Here is a 21,828-nt window from a genome sequence, read left to right as displayed (position 1 = left end):
CTCAGGGGTGCCTGTCAAATGACCTAGAGCAATGATGAAATAAATGCTAATTCCATAATAATTTAGCACCGATAATAGTTCTAACATTCAAAATGCTAATGGGATAGTTTTATACATGTTATTGTCAGGAAACCTGGGTAGTAGCAATTCATAGCAATTTGCAGTTGATCATATGTCAAAATAGTTGCCGTTGAAAGCAGAAATTTTAAAAAGAAAAAACAAATTGTGTCATCATTAAATGTGTGATGCTAAGGGAGCATGGTAGGAAGAGGGTAAGTTCATAATCATGGATGTTTGATTCCAGGCTCAGCCTGGTGACGTGGGCCAGTGCAGTTCCCCTCAGTTTCCTCATTTGAAAAATAATGGCATCTTAGTATAACAGAGCTTTGAAAACTAAATAAGACACAGTTTGAGTACAACTCAATGCTTAGCACATAGTAGGGTTGCAAATGACAAATACTACAATTAGATGAGGGGTAGAGGGTCTTCAAAAAGGAAGCCATAAAGTGAACAGTTCCAAGGTATTGTGAGGATCAAGTAAGTTGAAATATAAGCAATGTTTAGTGAACAGCTTGCACACAGTAAATGCTTAATAAATAATCACTCTGTCATTATCCAGTGTGTGGATTGCCACTCTAATGTTCTAGTCAGGAGTGAGCACAGGGTGACGTGTTCAGGAAATCTTTTCTACAGTTTATAATCATGCTTTTCATTTATTTATTTTATGTGATAATTTCTGCTTTCAGCTCCATTCTTTCAAGACTGTATGTCTGAAAATACCCTTGATGAACTGAATATTGAATTACTGCGCAATAAATTGTACAAAGTAAGTATTTCCCAAACTATTATGTTTTTTTTTTCTTTATTACATAATACATCTTAACCAGAGTCCTTTGTTAAAAGTTACTTTGGGACACCTGGGCGGCTCAGTGGTTGAGCCTTTGGTTCAGGTCATGATCCTGGGGTCCTAGGATCAAGTCCTACATCAAGCTCCTCTCAGGGAGTCTGCTTCTCCCTCTGCCTATGTCTCTGCCTCTCTATCTCTGTGTCTCTCATGAATAAATAAGTAAAATCTTTTAAAAAATAAAAATTAAAAAAAGTTACTTTGCCCATTAGCCAACTCCTACAATTATTTGTAGGAGTTGACATACTTGGAATACAGCTTTTACAGTCCTAGTCTTCTAGTTCAATACATATGTGTCCGCTTCCCCTGACGCAGCAAGATCTTTAAGAGGAAGTTACATTCCTCATTCTTCTCTGCATTTCTAGCTCCTTGCCTTGGTGTGCCTGGGACAAAAATTGTTGCAACTGGATAGATGGATGGTGGGTGGACAGATGAATAAGGTGAACCATATCCATTTTTAAAACACTGCCTGGCTGGTTCAGTCAGTAGAGCATGGAACTCTTGATCTCGGGGTTGTAATTTCGAGAACTGTGTTGGGTATAGAGATTACTTAAAAACAAGATCTTAAAAAAATTAAAAAATAAAAACCAACCAGTATACATAGTGATCCTTGTGTTACGTAGTATCTATCCCTGTCCTTAAATTTCACCTTGCATAACCTGGCCAGCTATCTGTACTATGCCACCACCATTTGAGTAGCTCTGTGTCCTGGGGGCTGAGCAAAATCTGCCCATTTTCACTCATACAACCATAGCATCTTTGACACTCTCACTGAGTAACTGAAGGAGTACATACTGTATACTGTATATATGGAGAATATAGTGTCATGCCATATGTGTATATATATATGTTTATGCTAAACGTATGGTCCTTCCAAGAGCACTGTGTTGCAGGCAATTTTCCTTTTTATAAAGAGATGTATGGACTTAGAGGAGGCATCCTTGAGGTATAGCTAACAGAAGGCACCTTTCTAAGCAAATTATAGGCATTAGTTCGCTTAATCCAGCCAGCAAAACTATGTGCTATCCTCACTTCTCAGATGAGAAGTCACTTAGCTAGTAAGTGAGTTGACATTCAAACACAATCATTCCAATTGTTCAGCCCAAGCTCTGCCTTCCCAGTATGTCCTCTGCATTCAAAGCCATCCCAAACATGTCTCCGGGGCACCAAGAGAAATTAAATGTCAGCACAGGAGCAAATCTAGAATTATTTGTTGAGTTCATGAAAGAGTTTGGCACTTTTATTAGAATATCAAAAATTAATAATGTGAAATAAACATAGGAACCATGCAAAGAGTGCTTGCAAAAAGCGCTTGCTTGTTAAGGAATCATAAGGTATGTTAAGTACAATTTTGTTCTTTTTTAAACCTGTGCAACATGCTTCAATGCAAAAGTTTGTATCAAATTTTTAATAAAATATTGCCCTACGGGACAAGTAATTCAACCTCCATTAAAGTATTTAATAAGCCATGAAGAGCTGATCTAGAAATTTCCAAAGGAAAATATCTTCATTTTATTGTTTTATGATCTTTCTTCTTTTTAAGTCTTACCTCGAGGCATTCTATAAATTTTGTAAGAATCATGGTGATGTCACTGCAGAAATCATGTGTCCCATTCTTGAGGTAAGAAAGTCTTTCAATTTCTTTATGTCAAATAATGTGCTTACATACTTCTCATTTACATAATCCTACTTTTATTTCTTTAAGTTAGAAGGTCCTTTATCTAGGAGCTGGGTGCCTGGGTGGTTCAGTGGTTTAAGTGTCTGCCTTTGGCTCAGGTCATGATCCTGAGGTCCTGGAATCAAGCCCTGAGTCAGGCTCCTTGCTTAGCAGGGAGCCTGCTTCTCCATTTCCTTCTCCCCTTCCTCCCTGCTCATGCTCTCTGTCTCTCTCAAACAAATAAATAAAGTATTTATTTTATATTATTTATTATAATATAATTTATTTTATATTATTATATTATATTATTTATATATTTTTATATTTATTATAAATAATATAATTATTCATATTTTATGCCACTACTGCTTTCTACCTGTCTAAATAAAATATTTATTTGTTTGAGAGAGAAAGATAGCAGGAGAAAAGCTCCTTTATCTAAAAATAACCAACAACATATTTAATCATACATAACATTTGATGCCTTCAGTTAAGAGTGATATTTTCCAAGTTTCCTACATAAAAGAGTTATTTTGGAATTCGAAAAGAACAATGCTAGGTGGCCCGGGTGGCTCAGTGGTTTAGCCCAGCCTTCAGCCCAGCGCCTGATCCTGGGGACCGGGGATTGGGTCCCATGTTGGGTTCCCTCTGCCTCTGTCTCTGCCTCTCTCTCTGTTTCTCTGTCTCTCTGTCTCTCATGAATAAATAAATAAAATCTTAAAAAATAGATGAATAAATAAATAAAATTTTGGTCATGATTCATTTTGATATAATATGAACAAAGTATAGTATAATTAGTTAAAAATTTGGTATATGATGAGCAATTGGTAGACTATGAGTACTTGTAATAATAACCCAACTTCCATCTAACAAAGAACATGGGGCAAGTTGGGAATTCTCACAACATGGAACCAAAGTCCACTATGGGCCTTGTTCCTAATATAATCCCAAAATAAAGGACACTAAAACAAAACAGTCCTTGAGCATTCCACCTCTGGGTAGGAAGACTTTGGGTGAGATGATTCACAGTTGGCATGCTCACTTAGTTATATATCATATGCCACTACTGCTTTCTACCTGTCTAAATGATGCTATACTCTTTTAAATTCCTCTTTATCATCACAGATTTCATCTGTGCTCGAGATCCTCTTGCTTGCACATGTCGATCTCAGAGATTAGGCCAGAGTTCAGAAGAACCTAGGGACATCCTGGGCATAGTTTGTATTGTGTTTCATATAGATCTCTTTTGCTGGCTTCAACTTGAATTTAAAAAGGGGGCAGGGGCAGATACCATTCTAGACAGAAAAGCCCTTTGCTTTGCCCTGTGATATGAAGTTTTGCCTAAAGAATATCTTTAAACATTAGACTGTCACGGTGACTTCACTGGTAGGTAGATTAAATAATTCAATGACTTCTGATTTCAAGAGAAGCCTGAAAAGAACTGCCCTTTTGGCAAAAAGGAAAAAACAAAAAACCTGGATAACTTCATATGCATATATTTTATTTTATTTTATTTTCATTCTTTCTTAGCCTTTTTTTATATGCATATATTTTAATGTTCTGAAACTGCATATGATAAAATTAGTTCCCCTCAAAACATCTGATCATTAAAATTGTACAATTAAAGATACTTTGCTATCCTTTGTTAACTCTTCAAGCAAAAGCAGTCCTTGAAGTAAAAATTTATCACTGGAAAACTCTAAAAAAATCATTTTTGCTTTATTACACAGGAAGTGGGCATTGATAAATAAATAACATTTTTTATGGTATAGTAAACGTCAGAAAGTGAGCTGGTCTCTTTCATTCTGATCACATAACATAAGTAACCTGCTGGCCCTATGAAGCCCTCCCCTTCCTTCTCATAAATTTTTAACTACTAGCCACACTATGAGAAGCCACATTAACTATGGCTCGAAAGTGTGATTTCTACTGGCATAATTCCTGTGGTTTAGAAATGGCTTGTGTGCTTTATACCCACAAAATATGTGAAATAAGAGCTATGGCAAAGCTTATAACCTTACAAAAGATCTACAATGACACTATTAATAGTTAACATTTATTATGTGCCAGATACTATCCTAAGTGCTTATATACTTAAATTCACTTGGACTTCAAAACAGCACAGTGAAAATAAAAAACCAGCACAACAACATGGGAGATTAGTATCTATTTTTCAGAACAGGCAACTGGGGCACAAAGGAGTCTAGTAACTTACCTGATGACACACAGCTAAGAAGGGGTTATGTCAGAATTTGAACCCACATAGCCTAGCTCCAGATCCTCAATGTTTATCCACAATATTACTTCTACATTAAATTCGCCATTCGCAAAAGCAAGTTCTAATTCAGGGCACCTGGGTGTCTCAGTCGGGTAAGTGTCTACCTTGTGCTCAGGTTATGATCCCGGGGTCCTGGGATGGAGCCCCGCCTTGGGCTCCTTGCTCAGCAGGGAGCCTTCTCCTCCATCTCCTTCTGCTGCTGCTCCTGCTTGTGCTCTCTCAAATAAATAAGATTTTTTTAAAAGTAAATGCTAATTTATAAGCAAGATCATATTGTGTGTGCTATAAAAATCAGAAATAGGTAAGAATTATATCTGTAATCTTCAGTAATGCAGAAAGGACAGCATAGTATTAAAAGAATCCTTATCACTCTAAGGGTTTGCTCAAACTGCTATATACCCAGTGTTCCCATTATCCCTTTCCTATGCCCATGATATTACCACATTAGATTAGATTTTATTCAAGCTGTGTTAAAGATAAAAGTCCATTTCATTATCTTTATACATTATATAGAGGTATTAGTTACACATAGCATGCAATTATAATGATTCTAATGATATGATCAGAAGAGATTTGTCAAGTTTATGTAAATATATCAGATCATGTAATTACCCCCCATTTTATTTGTGCAACAGAGCACTTGCAGTCATAAAGTTCTTCCATATATGTTCTTATTTAATCTCAATTGACTTCAAAAATGGTAAAAGAGAGCATTGACCTGGCCTTGCATGCAAAAATTTGACCTAATTACAAGATTGGGACTTTATAAGGAAATAAAAAGAAATTGACTTATGTTCACTGCAGCATACTGTTTGCTTTTATGCCTTGTATTATTTGTTTTGTCTTTGGTCCTCTGACAATCTATATGTTTAATCAAACAGTGAAAAACAAGCACAGAATACAGTTGTTTTATCTTCCTGACTAGCAAGCCTGGACTCTATTCCAGTTCACTCCACACTCTTGCACTGCCATCGACCCCTCCACCCACTGCCCCCACAAGGTATTCCTTTCCTCCAATAATGAACTGGCAAGATGTGTGACCTAATCAGCCCAATTCTATCATGTGCAACTGATAATGATTTTGAGTAAGTCAACAGTACACTATTACCTTTTGCAACAACACCCAAAAATAAGTGATGGTTTTAAAATGAATGAGTGTAAGGAAGAGGGAAAGGACATGGGACATTTGGCATTATCTGTGCCACACAGGATACCAACCCTCTATAAATGATAGAGAGAGCTTAAGTGAAATCTAATACCACCCCATTCACTATCTTCCATAATCAGTTGTTATGTCAAACTGTCTGCCTGGGGGTCAAACAAAATATAGCCCTTCACACAATTTCAAGATTATAGTTCTTTTTTAAAATTAAGATTTTATTTATTTATTTGACAGAGAGAGAGAGAGAGAGAGCAAGACCATGAGCACAAGCAGGGGAGTGGCAAAGGGAGAGGGAGAAGCAGGCTAGGGAGCCGAACTCCTGGCTTGATCCCAGGACCCTGGATCATGACCTGAGCCGAAGGCAGACACTTGAGACAAAGCCACCCAGGCTCCCTGTATAGCTGTTTTCACTAAGAATAGACATACTCGGGATGCCTGGGTGGCTCAGAAGTTGAGTGTCTGCCTTTGGCCCAGGACGTGATCCCTGGATCCAGGATCGAGTCCCACATCGGGCTCCTTGCAGGGAGCCTGCTTCTCCCTTAGCCTATGTCTCTGCCTCTCTCTCTCTCTCTCTCTCTCTCATTGTGTCTTTCATAAATAAATAAATAAATAATAAATAAATAAATAAATAGACATACTCATACACAAAGAACATCTAGACTAGAAAAAAGTGCTAAGACACACGGTTATAATAAAAGGGAAATTAAGGTATAGTAGGGAATCAAACGAAATCATATTCAACTAGGGAAGAAATAGATGGGCTTCTTGTAAAAAAAAAAAAAAAAGCATTTAATGGAGCCTCCAATGCAGGTAAGATATCAACATGGAGAGTTCTGGAATGAAGTACACACGTAGGCAAAAGGAAGAAGTATTTACAAGAACAAGAAGTTGGAGTGTTCGGATAACCTGTTGTGTGGGGATGTTCAGATCCCTGATTGTATCAAAGTCCTCTCCTGGCATGGCCTGTGAAGCCTGTCCTGTGCTCTTCACAGCTACCTGTCCAGCCTACTTCTTCATATACTTTCCTAGTCTCGAGCCTTGACCATTCCTCCAAAATATCATGCTTTATAACTTCATGCATCATCCTCCTCCAGAACGGCCTCTGCTGCCCGGTATATCTGTGATGCTGCTGATTCCACCCTGCTTCTCTCCTGAAAATCCTAACATCTTATAGAGCAATGCATGTCAATTATTTCTCAATAAAACTGGGCAGGGTGGGGGGAGTGAAAAAAATATAACATTTTAGAACTAGAAAACACATAAAAGGGCATGTGGGACAATTAACTCTATTATTGCTCCCCCGCTCTAATTTTCATTTCAAGGTTTCTGATCACCAGGAAATCTCCCTCTTGCATTTCTTCTGTCCCTGGAAAGTCTAAAATTCCTGACAGTACTGGCTACATTCAGTAGCCAGAGGCAGCTGCCTTTGTTTCCAAATGAGGCCACTCCCGGCTTCTGGGTCACCCATACTTTCCATGAGATCAATCAAAAGGATCAGAAGGAACTAACTCTCACCCTTCTGATAGGAAACACCTGTTCTAACAAGAGTTCCAGTAAAATCTGTGGCAAGTCTGGATTTGTTAATTAGTCAAAAGTAAGCTGATCAAAGGATATCACAGAGCAGTTTATTTTAGTTATTGTGTGTGTACAAATAATCTTGGAATCCTGTTAAAATGCAAGCCCTGGTTTAGTAGGGTTGGGCTATGGCCTGAAACTCTGCATTTCTTTTTTTTTCATGACCTGAGGCAAAACCAAGGGTAGGACACTTAATGAACTGAACCACCCAGGCACAGGGAGACTGCATTTCTAATAAGCTTCTGGGTTACATCAAAGCTACTGACCTATGAAACACACCTTGAGTAGCAACGTTGTAGAGAATATTGGAGAATATTGAAAAACATTCTCCAATAGTAGAATCACAGACCATTCTGTTGGATTCAGTAAACAGTTATGTATCTTCCTACATGTCAGGCACTGGATATTAAAAAATAAAAACAAGAACGGCATGATTTCCCTCAGATTTTACAGCGTAGGAAAAAAAATAATTTCCAGATTTAAAAATAATGTAGGTGCAGGGTGTTTCAGGTATATAGAGAAGAGTTTCTCAGCTCAAGGATACTGTGACAAACTCCTACGATAGGCAGAGAGGATCCCATGAAGGACAGACTGAGAAGGAATGAGCAGAAAAGATAGGAGAAGAACCAAGAGACAGAATACATATGGAGACCAAAGGAATAGTAAGAAATTTCCAGAAAAACTGAGTGGTTAGAGGAAATAGTTCTGGCGTGGAGCTGTTTGCTCCAGTGCCTAGTGGTACTCAGCACAAAGACAGGACGTGAGTATATGTGACCCACTTGAAAGATCATGAGATCAAGCTCTATGATCTTACAAGTGAGGAAACAGGCCTCAAAGCAAGATAATTTGTCCTGAGCCATATAATCCTGAGCTACAGGGTTAGATTTATTGATATCCAATCTGGGACTTTCAAGAAGAAAACCCCAACCATCAAAGTACAAACAAATGGCAAGTAGTATGAAATCTCATTATGTAGAAAAAATCAGACCAACATCAATAACCAGAAAGAGATGTTAACATCTATGACATGCAATCTGTATTCTAAACACCCTGACAGGCACTTCCACTTACATTATCTCGTCCTATCCCTGAACAGACCCTAACAAGTAGGTATTATTCCCATTTTTATGGAAGAGACATTTGAGACTCTAGGGACCTACGTGACAGAGTCACATGAGTAACAATTGCAGAGTGCCTGGGAACTGAAGTTTAGTGGGGTTTCAAGAGTCATGGGCCATTATCACTGTGTGATCCTTCTCTGGCAAACAAAGTTACTCCATTATAAGAAGAGGCTAAGGGAACATTAATAACACATGTTTGTATTATAATTAGACATAAATCCAGAAAGGAAAGCAAATCACTCTGGAAATGAATTCGTCTACTTATAAATGTTCTGTTTATAGCATTTAGTACATGGCTAGATTTCACTGATTTTATGTCTTGCCAATTCAGTTTGAGGCGGACAGACGGGCTTTTATCATCACTCTCAACTCCTTTGGCACCGAACTGAGCAAAGATGACCGGGAGACCCTCTACCCGACCTGTGGCAAGCTCTATCCTGAAGGATTGCGCCTGTTGGCTCAAGCAGAAGACTTTGATCAGATGAGAAGAGTAGCAGACCATTATGGAGTACGTGAATAGACCAGGGGCCCTGAACATCTCACGTTACTTCATCACATGGACTTTAGAAGTTCACCCATCAAATTTACATGTCTTCTCTAAAACAGTTAGGTTTGTAAGGTAGAAAGCAATGTCATTCTAGAACTGTCTCTCTCTCTCTCTCTCTCTCTCTCTTTTTTTTTTTTTTTTTGGAGGTTCCTGCCAAGCAAGTACTTGTTTAAATCTCCAAGGAGCAGTCATCTGAGCACGTCTTTTGAAGTGTTTGATAAAGCAAGTTCCCCAAGGAACTGGTGCAGTGTTCTGGATATGTGAGCTCATGGCAAAGTTATATAAAATAGCCTGGCCCAGCAGTCTTTTCAAGTGTGCATTGGGTAAACCGGCTTAGGTACAGAATGTCTACTTGAAATACAAGAGGGAATATGAACATATTGGTTTCTACCATTCCCTTTAATCAGTGGCCAGAAATAAGGAATGGAAGGAGGGCTACTGTGTCCTTCCCTTATTCCACATCCAAATGCTCTCTGAAGAGCCTGCAGCTTCTCAGCTCATCCCCTGATTCCATGCCTCCTGATTTATGGTAACATATGCCTTCCAGGTAACTTTTTCAGAACTGAAGTGACACTCTTACCTTCTCTTATGGGTTTCTGAAGCGAAGCCTTCGAGGAAAGAGAAATCAGAAATCTGCATAAACCTTTGCAGTAGCTCATGTCATCACAAGAGGCTATTTTTAGCATAATATTAAATTTTGAGCTTCTCAATTTCCACCTCTTCCATACTTGAAATTCCATATGAATTTTACCAACTGTCATTTCAAAGAGCCCATAAAGCCATGCTGCTTAAGCCATGAGCATCCATTTATCCTCAGTAAGGTGCCCAACTAGCCCTAAGAACCTAATGTAGAAATTAGCTCATACAATGTACATTGAGAGTAGAATTGCTTTTGCCTCTTGCCCTGTAGGCCTGAATAAGCCACTAGACTAGAAATTCATCCATACTCTTTTATCTGGATTTTTGGGTATTTTTTTTTAGGAGACCAAGAGCCTACAAAAAACATTCAGTCTTTTTGGACAGGTTTTTTTTATTTATTTATTTTATTTATTTATTTATTTATTTATTTATGATAGTCATACAGAGAGAGAGAGAGGCAGAGACACAGGCAGAGGGAGAAGCAGGCTCCATGCACCGGGAGCCCGACGTGGGATTCCATCCCAGGTCTCCAGGATCGCGCCCTGGGCCAAAGGCAGGCGCCAAACCGCTGCGCCACCCAGGGATCCCTGGACAGGTTTTTTTTTAAAGAACAGGCACATCATTTCTGTATTGCTAGGAAAATATCTTCATGTTTATAAGAAATGAGAATTTGTTTAAAAATAGTCTCTGTTTTTTAGGTATACAAGCCTTTGTTTGAGGCTGTGGGTGATGGCAATGGAGGAAAGACATTGGAGGATGTGTTTTATGAGCGTGAGGTATGATATACATGGAAATGCTATTAGCTTATATATGTTTTTTTCTCTTGCTCTAGGTTTTAGATGTTTTCTTACTTTGGGTTTTCTTTTGGGGGGCTTCTTTTTACAGTTGATCAGTTCCAGTGATTAAGCACAGAATTTGACAACCAAATGGGTATTAATATCTCTGCCTTGGAGGCCCAGGGTTCACATATGATGGCTTCCCGCTGAATTGTCCTACCCAGAAACCCATAGTACACATACTGAAGCTCTGGAAAGAATGCAGCTATTCCATAGTTAACTGAAGAATCAGAACTAGGACATTCTCATGATCATATATTGACTATCTTCAAGGTGTATGGTCTATTAGGTGCCTCTCTCACTCTCTAATCCATCCCTTCCTCAAGAAGCCTTTGTCCACAATTATAATTTAAGAATACAATGATCCCACTTAGGAATTATTTGTATGGAAATCCACCTGGAGCATCTAGATTATTCTCTTTCCTTAAAAAGCAGAAGAGTACTTATTCCATTTATAGTGAATTCCTGGGCTACCAAAGTATTCAACAAAAGGGCTTTTTTTTGAGGTAGTTGGGAATACCAGATAAGGTATCTCAAATCTAGAGAATTTTTCTAGTATATTCTATTCATTTCTCTAAAACCACTGGCCCTTCCCCTTCAATTGATTGACAGAGAACCCTGAAATCTATCCAAATTTTAGGGTAGGACTGACTCCGGAAAGCAGTTTGGGCCCCTTCCTGTAACTCTTACTCTAAATATTTTCCAACAGCTCTCTACTGCCTGTCACAAAAAGAGTAAAAACAATGCAAGTTATTCCCATATATTAGGGATGTTTTTAAAATTCCACACTATTGCACAACTGCTTCAAAGAATGCTGTTAAGAAAGCTGCCCTTGGCAGGAAAAATAAGTATCTGTTCCTGAAAGCAAGGACCTCCACTTCCTGAATATTTAGCTTGACGTTTTCAGAGCTGCATGAGGGACTCAGTACCTCTCATACTTTTTTCAAAATGGAAAAGAATAAAAGAATTGTTCCATTGTTCAGACTTTACCCCAGTTGAATGATTTTTTTTTAATTTTCTTTTACCGATAGACCTTCTGCAGAAAAAAAAACAATTCAACCATATGTCAAGTTGCTGTAGAATATCCTAAGAAAGCTCAAAATGTCACTCATTCCAAATTCCAGAGGCCTGTGGCATTGCCCTGGAGGAGAGTTAGGCAGCCTACAAACTTTTTAGCATTTTTAAAGTTGTGGCCAAGAATGAATAGTCTACCTAAATGAGATGTGCCCACTAGCTAGAAACCAACTCTGTATATTACTACAAAGTTCCACACTTATATTCACATACAAACACCAAGATTTTCCCAGGAATCTTTTCGCTAGCAGTGCTAAGAAGATTTGGAGTTTGTCTTGTGATTCTATAAACCTCCTTTATTTTATTTCTTTATATTTTTATAAACTTACTTTTATATTTTTTAATAAATTAATTTTTATTGGTGTTCAATTTACCAACATACAGAAAAACACCCAGTGCTCATCGCGTCAAGTGTTCCCTCAGTGCCCGTCACCCATTCCCCCCCACCCCCCACCCTCCTCCTCTTCCACCACCCCTAGTTTGTTTCCCAGAGTTAGGAGTCTTTATGTTCTGTCTCCCTTCCTGATATTTCCCACACATTTCTTCTCCCTTCCCTTATATTCCCTTTCACTATTATTTATATTCCCCAAATGAATGAGAACATACACTGTCCTTCTCCGATTGACTTATTTCACTCAGCATAATACCCTCCAGTTCCATCCGCATCGAAGCAAATGGTGGGTATTTGTCGTTTCTAATGGCTGAGGAATATTCCATTGTATACATAAACCACATCTTCTTTATCCATTCATCTTTCGATGGACACTTTCCTTCCACAGTTTGGCTATTGTGGACATTGCTGCTAGAAACATCGGGGTGCAGGTGTCTCCGCGTTTCATTGCATCTGAGTCTTTGGGGTAAATCCCCAACAGTGCAATTGCTAGGTCATAGGGCAGGTCTATTTTTAACTCTTTGAGGAACCTCCACACAGTTTTCCAGAGTGGCTGCACCAGGTCACATTCCCACCAACAGTGTAAGAGGGTTCCCTTTTCTCCGCATCCTCTCCAACATTTGTGGTTTCCTGCCTTGTTAATTTTCCCCATTGTCACTGGTGTGAGGTGGTATCTCATTGTGGTTTTGATTTGTATTTCCCTGATGGCAAGTGATGCGGAGCATTTTCTCATGTGCATGTTGGCCATGTCCATGTCTTCCTCTGTGAGATTTCTCTTCATGTCTTTTGCCCATTTCATGATTGGATTGTTTGTTTCTTTGGTGTTGAGTTTAATAAGTTCTTTATAGATCTTGGAAACTAACCCTTTATCTGATATGTCATTTGCAAATATCTTCTCCCATTCTGTAGGTTGTCTTTTAGTTTTGTTGACTGTATCCTTTGCTGTGCAAAAGCTTCTTATCTTGATGAAGTCCCAATAGTTCATTTTTGCTTTTGTTTCTTTTGCCTTTGTGGATGTATCTTGCAAGAAGTTACTGTGGCCAAGTTCAAAAAGGGTGTTGCCTGTGTTCTCCTCTAGGATTTTGATGGAATCTTGTCTCACATTTAGATCTCTCATCCATTTTGAGTTTATCTTTGTGTATGGTGCAAGAGAGTGGTCCAGTTTCATTCTTCTGCATGTGGATGTCCAATTTTCCCAGCACCATTTATTGAAGAGACTGTCTTTCTTCCAATGGATAGTCTTTCCTCCTTTATCGTTCTCAATGGAGAAGCACTGGGAGCCTTTCCCCTAAGATCAGGAACAAGACAGGGATGTCCACTCTCACTACTGCTATTCAACATAGTACTGGAAGTCCTCGCCTCAGCAATCAGACAACAAAAAGACATTAAAGGCATTCAAATTGGCAAAGAAGAAGTCAAACTCTCCCTCTTCACCGATGACATGATACTGTACATAGAAAACCCAAAAGCCTCCACCCCAAGATTGCTAGAACTCATACAGCAATTTGGTAGCGTGGCAGGATACAAAATCAATGCCCAGAAATCAATGGCATTTCTATACACTAACAATGAGACTGAAGAAAGAGAAATTAAGGAGTCAATCCCATTTACAATTGCACCCAAAAGCATAAGATACCTAGGAATAAACCTAACCAAAGAGGTAAAGGATCTATACCCTAAAAAACTATAGAACACTTCTGAAAGAAATTGAGGAAGACACAAAAAGATGGAAAAATATTCCATGCTCATGGATTGGCAGAATTAATATTGTGAAAATGTCAGTGTTGCCCAGGGCAATTTACACGTTTAATGGAATCCCTATCAAAATACCATGGACTTTCTTCAGAGAGTTAGAACAAATTATTTTAACATTTGTGTGGAATCAGAAAAGACCCCGAATAGCCAGGGGAATTATAAACTTACTTTTAAAACTACTATGGTCTATCTGTAGAATGACTCTAAAGTTCCCTTTAGAACTTGATGAGTTGTCACCGCTTTCTTTTATTTGACCAAATTTGGACATTGACTATTTAAATACAAATAATCACTATACAAGCGCAAGCCAGTCTGCAATTTAATATTACTTCAAAAATGTAGTATATTCCCAATAAGTGATGGTCAGTTTTGTTTTTTCCTTCCTTAGGTACAAATGAATGTGCTGGCATTCAACAGGCAATTCCACTATGGTGTGTTTTACGCATACACAAAGCTGAAGGAACAAGAAATGAGAAATATCGTGTGGATAGCAGAATGCATTTCACAAAGACATCGAACTAAAATTAACAGCTACATTCCAATTTTATAACTCAGTGTGGGGCCTCAAATGTAGAAAATCTTCAATATGAAGAAGAGGTTCTGAGGAAAATAAAAAGAATTGTGTTACAATTATCTGGGTTACACAAAAATAATTCACACTACACCTTCACAAGTTGCAGACCCACCAGAAATATAGTAAACCAACAGACACAAAGTGTTTTTTTTTTTTTTCCAGTAGCCTTAAATTTTGTTTCCACATTTATGTCTTCCTCTTTACCAGACTTTAGACATTAATTCTAACTAACTGTATGGTACTTTTCCTATTCTTGTTTGGTTGTATTAACAATCAGATCTAATTAAAATGTTTTACTTTTGTTTTCCCATGCTTCTCGACAGGCCCAATATTGTCTGCTTTATTTTTTCCTCACCTAGGTCCACAAAAACCCAGGATTGTATGAGGCTAGCATCGATCAAATGTGATGAAAATACTGTATTTTTTCTTTTTTTTCTTTTTCAAGATTGATTTGATTCCTTTTTTTTTTTTGAAAGACAGAGAGTGGGGTCACACGCAAGTAGGGGGTGGGACAGAGGGAGAGAATCTTCAAGCAAATTCCCAGCTGAGCATGGAGCCCAATATAGGACTCAATCCCAAGACACCTGAGCCACCCAGGCACCCCAAAATTGAAAGAATTTAAAGTATACAATGTGATGATTTGATATACATATACATTGTGAAAGAATTCCCCTCATCAAGTTAGTTATACATCCATCACTTCATGTAGTTGTCTTCCATCCCACCCCCCCACCCCGCCCCCACCCCCTGTGAGAATATTTAAGTTCTACTGTCTTGGTAAATTTCAGTTATACAATAATGTCATCAACTATAGTCACCATGTTATACATTAGATCCTCAAACCTTATTCATCTATAACTGAAAGCTTGTCCTCTTTTACTAACTCTTCCATATTTCCCCATCCCCCAGCCTCTGGCAACCATTTTTCTACTCACTATTTCTAGGAGTTAAATTTTTTACTTTTTTTAGATTCCACACATAAGTGAAAATTAAAAGGAAATGTACAGCTAAGATTTTAATAATCTTTATGATTAGATTTTTTAATTCAATAATATTTTTCTTAAGATTTATGGAGACATGGAAGAGTAGATAATCATGACTCTCAGCTTTCAGTGTCCAGATCATGTGGTTGTACACAAGCTTCATCTTGTTGATGTGGTGACAGTGATTGATATCGAATAAAATTTTCAAAGCCTCAAAGGCTTTTCAGTAGAAAGATCAGAGGAAAGTTATGCAATATCCACACATGCAAATACATAAACATAAATCATATTTTAGAGAATTACTGTTTTGCAGATTAATTGTCCCTTGTGCTAGATATAACTGTGAAATATCAGGATTATCTGAGTCATAGAATTTAACATGAGATGCTAAGAGTGGCTTTAATCATTCGAGTTCACATAACCCTTTAAGAATATGATGAGCACTATGGATACTTTCCCTGAGAATAATAGACATCTGCATATTCATCCAAAATTTTACATAGTTTTTGAAAAGACTATGGATCCTCTAAAATCCATTCATGTGCAACCTAGAAGTCCAAAGACTCCAGGTTAAAAAACTCCATTGCACAGGCCAAGGAATAAAAGAATACAACAGGTTAGAAAGTCATGGATGAGAAAGGATTTGATTTAAGAAATAAAATAGAAGGGGGCAGCCCGGGTGGCTCAGCGGTTTAGCGCCACCTTCATCCCAGGGTGTGTTCCTGGAAACCCAGGATCGAGTCCCATGTCAGGCTCCTTGCATGGAGCCTGCTTCTCCCTCTGCCTGCATCTCTGCCTCTCTCTTTCTCTCTCTCTCTCTCTCTCTCTCTGTGTGTGTCTCTATAAATAAATAAACAAAATCTTTTTAAAAAAATAAAATAAAATAAAATAAAATAAAATAATAAAATAAAATAAAATAAAATAAAATAGAAGTACTTGTATACTCTTCCATCTCTTGAAAGGGCATCCTGTTTGGCTGAGCAAGCATTTTCAGGGTGGAAGCACATGAGCTTTGGTAGAAAGGGCTCCTCACCTGGCCAGCAAGGTCAGTCATGTCAATGATGGAGATGACAGAGGGACAGAGGTCACAATCAGTTTGCTGTCATACTAAATTGAAATTATGCTCTAAAGCATCCAACTCTACTTTTTGAAATGATGTCCATATTCGTCCAATGCATTAACCAATGTTACTATTTTTTGCAAGAAGAGTGGATGAAAACTCTGCAGATTGGTTAAAAATAAATTCTGATCTATAAATACAGTCAACTAATCTTTGACAAAGAAGTAAAAGCAATACAATAGACCAAAGATGGTTCCTTCAACAAATGGTGCTAGAACAACTGGGCATCCCTATGCAAAAAAAAAAAAAAAAAGACACTAGACATAGACCTTATACCTTTCACAAAAATAACCCAAATGGATTATGATTTAAATATATGATCTATGTAATAACCTAAATATAAAACATGAAACTATAAAGCTTCTAGAAGCTAAGAGAGGAGAAAACCTATATGACCTTGGGTATGATGATGCCTTTTTTGGTATAACATGAAAAACACAATCCAGGAAAGAAATAATTGATAAGCTAGACTTTGTTAAAATTAAAATATTCTGCTGGGGACAGCCCCGGTGGCTCAGCAGTTTAGCGCTGCCTTTAGCCCAGGGTGTGATCCTGGAGACCCGGGATCGAGTCCCAACGTCGGGCTCCCTGCATGGAGCCTGCTTCTCCCTCTGCCTGTGTCTCTCCTCTCTCTTTCTCTGTGTCTTTCATGAATAATAAATAAAATCTTTTAAAAATAAAATAAAATAAAATAAAATAAAATAAAATAAAATAAAATACTCTGCTGTGCAAAAGACACCAAGAGAATTGCAAGACAAGTTATAGACTAGGAGAAAATAGTTGCAAAAGACACATCTGGTAAAATATTGCTATCCAAAATATATTTTAAAAAACTCTTAAAACCCAACAATAAGAAAGCAAACAATCTGATTAATACATGAGCAAAGACCTTTTACATACCAGTTCAACAATAAAGATATACAGGTGGCAAAGAAACATGAAAAAATGTTCCATGTCATATGTCATAGGGAGATAAAAATTAAAACAACAATAAGATACTATTACACACCTATTAGAAGGGCCAAAGTCCAGAGCATCGGCAACTCCCAAAGCTGACAAGGGTATGAAGCAACAGGAACTCTCTCATTCATTGCTGGTAGGAATGTAAAATAGTACAGCTACTTTGGAAGACAGTTTAGTGATTTCCTAAAAAGATAAACACACTTTTACCATATAATCTGGCAATCACACCTGTTCAAACGGAGTTGAAACTTACGTTCACACAAAAGCCTGCGCATAAATCCTTATGTCAGCTTTATTCATAATTGCCAAAACTTGGAAGAAACTGAATGCCCTTTAGTGGATAAATGGATAAACAGTGGTAGACCCAAAAAATGGAATATTATTTAGCTCTGAAAGTAAATGAGCTATCAAGCCATGAAAAGACACAGAGGGGAATGCCTGGGTGGTTCAGTGGTTGAGCATCTGCCTTGGCTCAGGTCATGATCCCAAGGTCCTGGAATCGAGTCCTCCATTGGGCTCATCTCAGGGAGCCCACTTCTCCCTCTGCCTATGTCTCTGCCTCTCTCTGTCTGTGTCTCTCATGAATAAAGAAATAAAATCTTAAAAAAAGAAAAGACACAGAGAAACCCTTAATGCATCTGAAAGTCTACATATTGTCTGATTTCAACTATATGACATTTTGAAAAAAACAAAACTATGGAGACAAGAAAAAAATTAGTTGTTACCAGGGGTGGAGGGGATAGAGGGAAGAGATGAAGAGGCAAAACAGGATTTTCAGGACAGTGGAAATACTCTGTATGTTATAATAACAAATATATGCCATTATACATTTGTCTACACACCCGTCATATACAACACCAAGAATGAATTTTAAGGTAAACTATGGATGTTGGGGGATTATGATGTGTTAGTATAGGTTCACCCTAGTTAAAAAGGAAAAAAAAATGTACCACTCTGGAGAGTGATGTTGATAATGGGGGAGGCCATCTATGCATGAATGGGAGCAGGGAGTAAGTTAGAAATCTCTGTGCCTCCGTCTCAATTTTATTGTAAACCTAAACCTACTCTAAAAAAAAAAAAAAAACTTAAAGAAATAAATTCTGGGCAGCCTGGGTGGCTCAGCAGTTTAGTGCCACTTTCAGCCCAGGGCCTGATCCTGGAGTCCCAGGATCGAGTTCCGCGTCGGGCTCCCTGCATGGAGCCTGCCTCTCATGAATAAATAATCTTTAAAAATAAATAAATAAATAAATAAATAAATAAATAAATAAATAATAAATTCTGACCAGCTGATATTTCCTGAAGTTTTATCTTCAGGATTGAATGATCAAATGGGAAAAATTACTTTTAAGCCTTCATCTTTGGGGATCCCTGGGTGGCGCAGAGGTTTGGCGCCTGCCTTTGGCCCAGGGCACGATCCTGGAGACCCGGGATCGAATCCCACGTCAGGCTCCCGGTGCACGGAGCCTGCTTCTCCCTCTGCCTGTATCTCTGCCTCTCTCTCTCTCTCTCTCTCTGTGACTATCATAAATAAATAAAAATTAAAAAAAAAAGAATAGCAACAATAAGCCTTCATCTTTGGTGAAATAGAAGAAAATTGTACTTTCACATTTCTTCATGGCACCTAGAAATGAATCATTTCTATCTTCTTGGTCACCTTTTATCGCTTAAAGCCAAATAAAAGTAAGTCAAGTGGAATAGTAACGAGTGGGCAGGACAGATGCATAACCTCCTTGGTAAATATTATAAATCCGGGAAGTGCAGGTGGAAATTTAAATCGGTGTATTTCCTTCCAGGAAATATATATCTTTATGTTCAGGAAGGAGCCTGTGCTATCCTGCACTGATGAGGCCATTTTCAGGCAAGACTTCGGAGAGAGATGGGTTGTATTTAAATCAAAAACAGCTGGGCATGGGCTAACCCCCTCCTGAGCCACATGGAAAGCATAAATTGACTTAAGACTGGAGTAATTGTAAAATATGGGAGGGCAGCAACAAGGAGAAAAAGGATGCCTGTAAAAATAAAGCAAACGTCAGCACTTAATTCAGAGAAAATGACTTCTTTCAAAATTAGCTCTCTGTCGAAGCCACGAGAATAGACTCCTCTGAGACATAACTTACCCGAAGAAAAATAAGTAAAAGTAAATGTCATGAATGTTGAATGAGGAGCGTATTCTTTTTAAGTCAAATTAGTGCTTTCACCTTTTTCCTCCCTTAGTCCTTTTAGGTTTTCCCTGCATATCTTCCCAGGAGGATATAACCATTATAAGCACTAAATTAATTAGGAAAGAATAGGCTCAGAACAAGAAAATACATGCTGATTTCAAATTATAACTCCTAGGTACTATGGAAACAACAGGGTTTACTTCCCAGAGACCAAGTTTAGGCAATTTGACATCTTTTGTTGAGCATCCAAAGGACATACCCTAATAGCTACTTAAGCGCTCTGCATACAGCTTATGGAGGCTTATCTCAAAATCAGCAAGTGGTTAATAGGAAGTGACCCCCTGCCTCTGGCATCCTATGAATGCGGTTGCAGGTAAAAAGGAAAAGCTCCCTTTTTATAAAATAGACATTATAAAAGAGGCTGCTTATTGTATAAAGCTGATGCAAACTGAGGGTCTTTCTTTTCAGGCTTGTGAAGGACTAACATCCCTGTTAGACTGTTTTAAAGACCTCTGATACTCTACCCCATGTAAACCCAAAGCAAGAATTTAAGAAAAGAGATTTTTGAACAGTCACTAAGAAAAGTAGTAACAACAGGGACTTATAAGTCACCTATATTTTTTAGACCATCCATACATCCACCAGAATGTCAAAGCACACAGCTGTGTCTCGCATGGGTGATGGGGTAAAGATGCTGATCCGGTAGCCTTGGGGTTCCCATGGTCTCCAGTCTCCGCTGACCCTCAGCAGTCTTTCCTACTTGCTGCCAGATGCCAAACAAAAGTTATCATTTTATGTGTACATAATGATATGGAAAGAAACCAAGTAAGATAACATATGAGTATCCTATGGTTCCTCCAACAAGATAAAAGCAAGACTAGCAGAGTCCATTTTTATATTTTTATGGTACCCTTTATGGACCTGAGAACCCTGGTCAGCACAATTTGATATCTGTGTTCCTGAGAGATTAGCATTCCCCACGTTCTCTACGGCTGAGTCTTTGTCTTACAACACAAATTCAAACTACCATAAAGAATTGACATATATGGGGCATTTGATGGGATGAGCACTGGGTGTTATTCTATATGTTGGCAAATTGAACACCAATAAAAAATAAATGTATAAAAAAAAAGAATTGACATATATGTACATACGATCCACTGATTTTTTTTACAGTAAGTTTCTCTACTTTAATGGTCATTTCTTGATCTGTCCAAGTTAGTATATTAGGCTGAATATTCTTTTGTTTCCTTATTCAATATAGCCATCTAAGAAATATGTTTTTATTTCTTACCTGTCAAAGCGTTTCATGTAAACTTTTGCAATTGTAATATTTATTATTCTATCAATATTTGAGAAATCAGGAAGAATTATGAAAATTATTGTTAATTTACTTTTATAAACTAATATTTGCACAATTAATCGTAGCCAATGAGGTTTATCTGAGGTGCGATTATTGCTAATTGAAAACTTTACTTTTATAAACTATTAGAATGGTAGAAACACCACCTACTTGAATTGTTTAATATGTACCTGAGTATTCACTTTTATAAATTAGTAAAATAGTAGAAACACTATCTACTTTAATCATTTAATATGTGCCTGAAGATCCACCGTGCTTTATTTAATCCTTTAATATGTACCAGGCCTTAACACACTCAGTGTAATTTAAGACTTCCAGTTGGAAATAATTTTGCCATTGTTCAATGCTGAGGGCCAAATGCATAAAATTATTTGGAATGCTAGTTATCAAAGCTTTGATTTATTAAAGTTTTAAATTTAAAATGTTAATAATTAAGTTATATAATGACACCTTAATCTCCCTCATCCATCATTTACAACCCTTTAGAGAGAGAGAGAGAGAGAGAGAGAACAAGCAGGGGGAGCAGCAGAGGGAGAAGGAGAAGCAAGCGCCTCGCCAATATGGGGCTCCATCCCAGGACTTTGGGATCATGACCTGAACTAAAAGCAGATACTTAACTGACTGAGCCACCCAGCAAACTTGACTATGGCCTATTAGGCCCAGATTGGTCAGGTCTTTGTTGCTTTTCCATTCCCTTCTATTGACTTCTTTCTGCCTAACTATC

General features: G+C 37.9%; 1 protein-coding gene and 1 non-coding gene across 2 annotated transcripts in view; both read left to right on the top strand.

Moving 5' to 3' along the window:
* The window catches only part of ATP6V0D2 (ATPase H+ transporting V0 subunit d2), a 44,148-nt gene extending 29,315 nt beyond the window's left edge, over positions 1-14,833 (top strand). Inside the window, exons 4-8 of the mRNA XM_026014844.2 lie at positions 747-826; positions 2,448-2,525; positions 9,029-9,205; positions 10,582-10,659; positions 14,328-14,833. Coding sequence (XP_025870629.1) covers positions 747-826; positions 2,448-2,525; positions 9,029-9,205; positions 10,582-10,659; positions 14,328-14,489 — 575 coding nt within the window. The 3' untranslated portion in view covers positions 14,490-14,833. The remainder of the gene's footprint in view (positions 1-746; positions 827-2,447; positions 2,526-9,028; positions 9,206-10,581; positions 10,660-14,327) is intronic.
* A 6,314-nt stretch (positions 14,834-21,147) lies between these two features.
* LOC112932588 (U4 spliceosomal RNA) lies at positions 21,148-21,282 on the top strand. Its single transcript, XR_003237501.1, has one exon. It is a non-coding gene; the product is annotated as a U4 spliceosomal RNA (small nuclear RNA).
* The last annotated feature ends 546 nt before the right edge of the window (positions 21,283-21,828 follow it).

This window comes from Vulpes vulpes, chromosome 13 (genome assembly GCF_048418805.1).
Source record: "Vulpes vulpes isolate BD-2025 chromosome 13, VulVul3, whole genome shotgun sequence".
In the NCBI taxonomy this organism is placed as follows: domain Eukaryota; kingdom Metazoa; phylum Chordata; class Mammalia; order Carnivora; family Canidae; genus Vulpes; species Vulpes vulpes.
Note: the sequence above shows the minus strand (reverse complement) of the source record. Positions and strands in the feature narration are given on the sequence as shown.